Raw genomic sequence first — 7,930 nt, forward strand, 5'->3', positions numbered from 1 at the left:
GATAGGTTCCTTTCTAAAGAGAATTTATTCAACAGAATGGTGATTGTCGATCCAAGTCTTACTTTGTGTCTTTTCTGTGATGATTCTATTGAGTTGGATTTTCATTTGTTTGTCAACCATGAGTTACCACAGTTTCGTATAGGATTTTTAGTGGTTAGGGTGGTAGTTAGTCCTTCCCAAGGAACTCAGTATTCTCTTCGAGAGTTTTTAATTATTGGGGTGTAAGGTGAAGTCTAAGGGGATTTTCTATGATCTGGTATGTCGTGGTATGGACAATTTGGATGGCTCAAAATGAGATTGTGTTTTTTACTCTACAACAACTGTGAAAGAATTGGAGGAGATACCTTTTTTTTTGGCATGAAATTGTTTTTTGGGCATATGAGAGGAGAACTCTTGCATCTTCACGGATTAATTTCAAAATCCTATCATTTGGATTAAGCAATGACAGATCTAGATTTCAGTCAGACTGAAAGTGTTGTATTTCTTTTCTTTTTTTCTTTTGAGGTTTTGATCGGGTGTTGTATTTCTTTTCTTTTTTTCTTTTTTTCTTTTGACGTTTTGATTGGGTGTTGGTGATTGTGAGATATTGGATCGAACTCTAGTATGGTCGAAGGGTAACTTCTTGGTTCGACAGGATTAAGCATGAAGTCGAAGGTTGCTCACATGCTTGTGTCGAAGATGCTAGGGTTGTTAGCGTGTTAAATTAGGTTTTAGTGTTTAAACCCTAATTTGTTAATTTAGCTTGTTTATTAAGTTGGCTTGTGTAATGGGCCTTGTGGAAAAAGCTCATTAGTTAGTATGTTAGGTTTTATTATAAATAGCATACTAGTCTCTCATTATTGCTAAGCTGCAAATCCTAATTTAGGGTGAGAGAGATTATTTGTTATTCTTGTAAACTTGTAATCTTGTCGAAGAGAAAGTAAAATAATAGCAGTTATAACCAATTCTTGTGTTCTTCTTATCTTCCCTAATTCCCTATTATACTTTGTTCTTGACATCGTTTTTCACAACAGTGATCTTGTGTGTTTGAGTTCTAGCTTGACTCTCATTTTGGCATGCTAATTCTTAAAGGGGGTATCTATGGGAGTTTTTGGTGTGCTTGTTGGTTTTTAGTAGTGTTCCCTTTCTATTGGAGTTTTTTGAATTTTTTTTTTGTGTGCTTGTTGGTTTTTGTAATGTTCCTTTTATTTTGGTTTTTTTTAGTGTTCGCCTTGTAAATTTTAGTTTGTAGATTTTAGTACTCCTCGGACCAATTGTTTATCTTTGTACTCTATTTACTCTATCTAGGATTTTCCACTTTCTACTAATATTGCTTTGCATTGATAACATTATTTTTTATTAGAATATTTTGATTTGTAAATTTATTTCAAAATATGTAGTGGTGTTGGTATTCTATATTTTTTATACCATCATTGTAAAAGTGTTTGTGTCACAGTGTCTGATTCATAGATTTTCATTCTTGTTGAATCATCCTCATTTGTGAGGAAATAAAAACCCTTGGGAATAATATTGATCGGAGACAAATGAATACAAAAATACTAGATTAAATTTTTAAGAAACTGATTGAATAGAGAGAATTGATTATAAGAATGCAATTCAGTGAAAGTGGTTTGAATAAACTTAAAAATCATGTTTGGAGGCAAAAACATCAAATTTCAAGCTAGAGTTCATTCCAGCGACAAAAATAATTGTATTCTAAAACACTCAAAATGTCAAAATCAATTTTATCCAAAGTGAAACCAAACATGGTCTAAAAAGACCATGTAGAGATATCGCTACAGCTACAATTCTGCAATTTCTTGAAAACCATTGAAACATTAACTAACACAAATGACTTCAGTTCAAAATATGGCGCATGCGCAAGAGGTCAAACCAAGCACCCCACTTACAAAATGCGACCGCTACTTTGAAACCATACAATCCAGAAAGAAACTACCACAGACATTGCAGGAGACATTGACAGATTCATTTGCAAAGATTCCAGTTTCTTCTTTTCCAGGAGTTCCAGGAGGAAAAGGTAATGTGATTTAATTTAACCATATATAGATGCATTTCAAAGCCATACTTTATATATTTCATGTGAACCTCTCTACTTTGGCAGTGATTGAAATTCTATCAGACACACCTGTTGGTGAAGCTGTTAGGATTCTGTCTGAAAGCAATATCTTAGCAGCTCCAGTTAAAGACCCTGATGCAGGAATTGGTTCAGATTGGAGAGGCAGGTACCTTGGCATCATAGATTATTCAGCCATCATTCTCTGGGTGATGGAGAGTGCAGAGCTTGCTGCAGTTGCTCTATCAGCTGGTACAGCAACTGCTGCTGGAGTTGGTGCGGGAACTGTTGGTGCTTTAGGAGCACTAGCATTAGGAGTTACAGGTCCTGCTGCAATTGCTGGACTAACTGCTGCTGCAGTAGGTGCAGCAGTGGCAGGTGGTGTTGCCGCAGATAAATCTGTGGCTAAAGATGCTCCTCAAGCTGCAAATAACCTTGGTGAGGACTTTTACAAAGTAATATTGCAAGAAGAACCCTTCAAGTCCACAACGGTATGCACAAAACGGTGTAGATTAGCAACATTTTGCCTAAGCTCCACATTAAAAATGAAAGATTTATGTTGATTTTTGGCTTCAGGTGGGATCAATACTGAGATCATACAGATGGGCACCTTTTGTTCCAGTTGCAAAAAACAGTGCTATGTTGACCGTCTTACTGCTTCTCTCAAAATATCGACTGAGGAATGTACCGGTGATAGAACCTGGTAAGCCAGACGTTATAAACTTTATTACTCAGTCAGCAGTTGTCCAAGGCCTAGAAGGATGCAGAGGAAGAGATTGGTTTGACTGCATTGCAGCTAGGCCTATATCTGATCTGGGACTTCCTTTTATGTCTGCTGATAAGGTAACAGTTTTCATTCAAATTTTGTATAGCTTCCCGTGGCTCGGAGTTTTAAACGCATCTTATTTCCTCTTGTTTAGGTTATTAGCGTCCAGAGCAATGAATTGATTCTTGAAGCTTTCAAGATTATGAGGGATCATCAAATTGGTGGTCTTCCTGTTGTAGAGGGGCCAACTAAGACAATTGTTGGAAACTTGAGCATAAGAGACATTAGATACCTGTTGCTAAAGCCTGAAATCTTCTCCAATTTCAGGTGAGACTAAGTGGTAACTCAGGAACCTGCATGATATGCATCTATAACAATAATTAGGGGAACACCAAAATCAGAAACAAAATTGTTTCCACAGTTTTGAAAATGAAACTCTCTTGGGTTCATCTTTGGATAAAACCAAAAAATAATGATATCCAGACAGATGTAACAAAGGACGGCATAGTAATGTTTTATCGTTAAACAAATGTCTATTAACAAGTTTGAAAATATTAATCAACTAGGGATCATAAGATTGTCCACTTAATATAAAAGTGTGTGAATGTTTGTGGGATGATATTGGTCATCACACAGAACTTAATTACTCAACTGAAATGTTCTCTCCTTCACCATTTATTTATTTTGAATTCAGGAACCTCAATGTCATGGATTACATGAAGAAAATTGTCTCAGCATCCCATGAATCTGGAAAAGTCACTCGGCCAATAACATGCAAGCCTGACTCAACTCTGCAGAGCGTGATTCATACTCTTGCTTCACAGTCTATTCACAGGGTTTATACAGTAGATGAACAAGATCATGTAGTTGGTGTCATCACACTGAGAGATGTAATCTCTTGTTTCATCAACGAACCTGACTACCATTTTGATGATTACTACGGATTTGCAGTGAAAGAGATGCTGAATCACTGATTTACAAGGAAGTTTAAATAGCAGAAAGAATACTCCAAATGTAGCAAACTTTTATGTTATCATCAGAGAGAAAAAAGAACATTTCCTTTCAAGTTTTTTCTATGTAAGCAATGTAATTCTCATGCAACTTCTATCATGCTAACACCAGTGAGTTTGTCCAATCCTTTATCTGCAATCAACCCTCTTATCCTTTCTACTTCTCTCCATCTTCCCAATGCAGCATATATGTTAGATAAAACCACAAGCGGAGCTGGATTTTCTGGTTCAATATCAAGAAGTTTCTTGGCCATTTCTTCCCCAAGATTGGAATCTAGGTAGGACCTACATGCACCAAGCAAAGAATCAAAAACAGATGCAGGAGGTTCTGCTAATTCTTGCACCAGCTCTCGAGCTTCACCCAACCGACCGGATCGACCCAAAAGATCTACAACACAACCAAAATGCTCAGGCGTTGGAACCAAACCATACTCCCTAATCATTCTGAAAACATGTAACCCTCTCTCAACTTGACCACTGTGGCTACATGCAGATAGAACACTAACAAATGTTACACTATTTGGTTGAATCATTTCATCCAACATTTCATCAAAGATTTCTAAAGCAGACTCATAATCCCCATTCATTCCATACCCTCCTATCAATGCATTCCAAAATACAGGATCATCAGGTTTTGCATCAAACTGATCAAAAACACAACGTGCCAATGAAACACACCCACATTTCATATACATGTCAATCAAAGCAGTTGCCAAAAATTCATCCGTATCAACACATATTCTCAAAGCATACCCATGTATCTCTTTCCCACTTCGCAACACAGATGAATCAGCACACACAGACAAAAGACTAGTCACAATCTTCAAACATGGAGCCAATCCAACACATAGCATTTTCCTAAAGTACTTAAAAGCTTCCACACACACTCCTTTTTGTGCAAACCCACAAATCAAAGAGTTCCATGTTGCTGAATCAGGCAAAACCCCTTCAGCCACCATCCTCTCAAACACTTTAACGGCCCTCTCACTCTCTGAATTCATCATCATCCCCGCAATCATAGCATTCCAAGTGATCAAGTTCCTCTTTTCACTTCCATTAAAAACATCAAAAGCAGAACCCCACAATCCACATTTCGAATACATATCAACAAGTGCAGTCACCACCATAACATGATCACAACCTTCTAGTTTTATACTAAGCCCATGAACCTGCTTCCCCAAACGAACATTCAAAAGGGTACTACATGCTGAAAAAACAGACACCAAACTCACCATATTCGGCTTTCCCTCTAAATTCATCATCATATCCTTAAAAACATCAAAAACAAGATGAACAAACCCGTTTTGCAACAACCCCGACATGAAAGCATTGTAACTAACAACATTTTTCACTAGCAAATTTTCAAAAACCTTATTCGACGAAAACAAAACCCTGCATTTCGAATAACCAGTGACCAGCGACGTTGAAACATAAACATCAGCTTCAACTCCTAACTTGAGCGCCAAGCAATGAACCAGCCGCACGTGACTTTCATTTTTTACATCACATGCAGAAACTAAAGACGCGATAGTTACAGAATTGGGCCTAAGATTCCGAAGCCCAATTTCACGGAAAAGCCCAAAAGCTTGACCGTAAGGCCCATTTCGGGAGAGTCCAGAAAGTGCAGCATTGAAGGCAGTGATAGTTGGTTGAGGCATTTCGTCGAACAGTTTGAGGGCGTCTGGGAAAGAGTGGGAGTTGGCGGCATAGGCGGCGGTGAGGGCAGTGGAGGTGTGAGGGTGGGAGTGGAAACCGGTTTTGAAGAGATGGGCATGGAGGATTTGGGTTTGGGAAGGGGAATAAGAAGGTAGATTGGAACATGCTTTGAGGAGAATGGGGAAGGTGAAGGAGTTAGGAGTGTGGGAGGAAGAAGAAAAAGCGTGGATGTGTGCATAGAGTTGAAGGGCTTGTTTGTATAATCCATTTGATACTAGTTTTGTTACTGTTGTGTCACTCTTCATGGAAGGTTAATAATACTACTGTTTTGGGTTATGTCATGTTCCTCTCTATCTTGTAGTTACTCAACTTTGTTTGTGTTCTGCTATGTTCTGCTAATCAAATGAATCATTATTAGGTAAAATATGATTTTGATATTTATGCAAGTAATTTAGTCTTCCTTTGTACAAAGATTTACGAATATAATTAGTGTCGTGACACATTACACTTTTAATACTTTAATACTATATAGTAGTGTATAAAATAATAATAAAATAGGTTAAATTACCTATAGGATTTTTAAGTTATTTAATTGTAACAAGTTAGTCCTTTATGTTTTTTCCGCTACATTTGGGTCCTTTATGTTAACTAACGTTTTCACCCTTGATCTTTTTTCTGCTTTATTTTGTTCTATTAATTTTATTTTAACTTCTAAAATTCATATTAAATTCATTTTTGTCCAAAAATTATGAGAAAATTCCTAAAAATATTTCTTCTCATTTTACACTTTTTGTAATTTTATGAAAATTTTATTTTCTGTTTTACTATTTTTCTTTAATTTCTTTCTTTGCGTGCATTTTAATTAGTTTAAAAATATTTTTAAGCACTAAAAAATTCTGAAAATTTTATTATATGATCCAATGATGATCTCTAACCTATGTTAAGTGACATATCAGTACCACTAGTGTCACTTCATCTTTTTTGAAAAGGAGTTTGGAAAGAAGGTCAACGATGCAGGCGTTAGTTAACATAAAGACCTACATGTAGCGAAAAAAACATAAAGGATTAACTTGTTACAATTAAATAACTTAAAGGATCCGGGGTGTAATTTAGCCAATAAAATAATATGACTGAAAAAATAGTAATTATTACTATATTAAAAGATAATAATTGATATTTATTTTAAAATAAATTTTATTTATTAAAAGATCATTTTAAAATAGAGTGAGTAGTTTTTTTTTTCTTTCAATCAAATTATTACGCAAGTAATTTAGTAATTGTTGTTGTTTTTTACAAAACAGAGAGATTAATTGTGTATTTGATTGACTGTTGACATAATTGATTTTGATTAATTGAATTTGGTAGGATTTGTTTTAACAGAATTGAATTTAACAGAATTAATTTATTTTTTGTTTATGTTTGAATTTATGTTTAATTTGATTTTAAAAGTAAGTTGAATAATAACTTTCAGCGTAAAAATCATGTTTAAATTCATAAGCTACAAATTTTAACTTCAAGTGAAATTAATTTTAGAGACATAATCAATTCTACTATAAACGAATCAAACACCTCAAAATGATTCTAAAATCAATTTTACATTTCTAAAATTATTTTACTTTCAAAAATTGAACCAAACATACAATAAAAATAAAAATAAGAATTCAAAGTTTTTTTTAGACAGGTTGATGATTCTAAAATTATTTTACTTTCAAAAATTGAACCAAACATACAATAAAAATAAAAATAAAAATAAGAATTCAAAGTTTTTTTAGACAGAGTTGATGATTACAATTGGATAGTTATTAGTACAAATTTTAAGGTTTGCTCATTGTTCTTATATATTTCTCACAAATTCTATAAAAATATGAAAATATCTATATCTAAAAATTAATTTTCTAACGTAACTTTTAAAGTATTGTTCATTTGGCCATCTAAAAGTTAAAATTCAGAGTGTATCTTAATAAAACATGCACTAGCCTTCTCTCCTCGTTCAATGAATTTTTTAAAATTTTAAAAATACTATACTTCAAATCCATTTTCTTTATCACTCTAATCTTTACTCCAAAAGTCTTTCAAGCAACTATCCTAAATCATTCAGTTTCATCTCGCATTATGTTAATCAATTTCAGACATTTCTCACATTATGTTGTGACATTTCACAAATAAGCGATGACAAACTTCCTATTTCCTCAATTATATCCTTCCGTTTTAAATTTTGATTTAATGAATTTATCTTCATTGCATTTCTTTTAGAATTTGTTGTTAAATTTGTGATTGTCTTAAATAAGGGGGATTGGTTTTAGGTTTTGTTTGTGGCTTTATGGTTCGGGTGCGCTCGATTTTTATCATGTGGACCATGACAGAATGTTGTTTTTTACGTAGTCTTACACTTGCATACTAAACTTTTTACCACTTTTTTGAATTTTTTCTTATTAATGTTTGTTA

General features: G+C 34.3%; 2 protein-coding genes across 2 annotated transcripts; one reads left to right on the forward strand and one right to left on the reverse strand.

The window, feature by feature from the left end:
* The first annotated feature begins 1,830 nt into the window (after nucleotides 1–1,830).
* LOC131651617 (SNF1-related protein kinase regulatory subunit gamma-1-like) lies at nucleotides 1,831–3,954 on the forward strand. The gene is made up of 5 exons (XM_058921281.1): nucleotides 1,831–2,017; nucleotides 2,102–2,544; nucleotides 2,630–2,896; nucleotides 2,974–3,146; nucleotides 3,514–3,954. The coding sequence occupies exons 1-5, from the start codon at nucleotides 1,831–1,833 to the stop codon at nucleotides 3,791–3,793; spliced, it is 1,350 nt and encodes a 449-aa protein (XP_058777264.1). The 3' UTR covers nucleotides 3,794–3,954.
* Nucleotides 3,913–5,913, reverse strand: LOC131651616 (pentatricopeptide repeat-containing protein At2g02750-like). The gene has a single exon (XM_058921280.1). The coding sequence runs from the start codon at nucleotides 5,788–5,790 to the stop codon at nucleotides 3,913–3,915; it is 1,878 nt and encodes a 625-aa protein (XP_058777263.1). The 5' UTR covers nucleotides 5,791–5,913.
* Nucleotides 5,914–7,930: the final 2,017 nt, after the last annotated feature.

Source organism: Vicia villosa, linkage group LG2 (genome assembly GCF_029867415.1).
Source record: "Vicia villosa cultivar HV-30 ecotype Madison, WI linkage group LG2, Vvil1.0, whole genome shotgun sequence".
Lineage (NCBI taxonomy): Eukaryota > Viridiplantae > Streptophyta > Magnoliopsida > Fabales > Fabaceae > Vicia > Vicia villosa.

Excerpts from the sequence above, each read along its gene's own strand:
- LOC131651617 (XM_058921281.1), top strand. The coding sequence starts at position 1,831 with ATGACTTCAGTTCAAAATATGGCGCATGCGCAAGAGGTCAAACCAAGC. Across the intron at positions 2,897-2,973 it reads CTTTTATGTCTGCTGATAAG|GTTATTAGCGTCCAGAGCAA; the intron begins GTAACAGTTTTC and ends CCTCTTGTTTAG. Across the intron at positions 3,147-3,513 it reads GAAATCTTCTCCAATTTCAG|GAACCTCAATGTCATGGATT; the intron begins GTGAGACTAAGT and ends TTTTGAATTCAG.
- LOC131651616 (XM_058921280.1), bottom strand. The coding sequence starts at position 5,790 with ATGAAGAGTGACACAACAGTAACAAAACTAGTATCAAATGGATTATAC.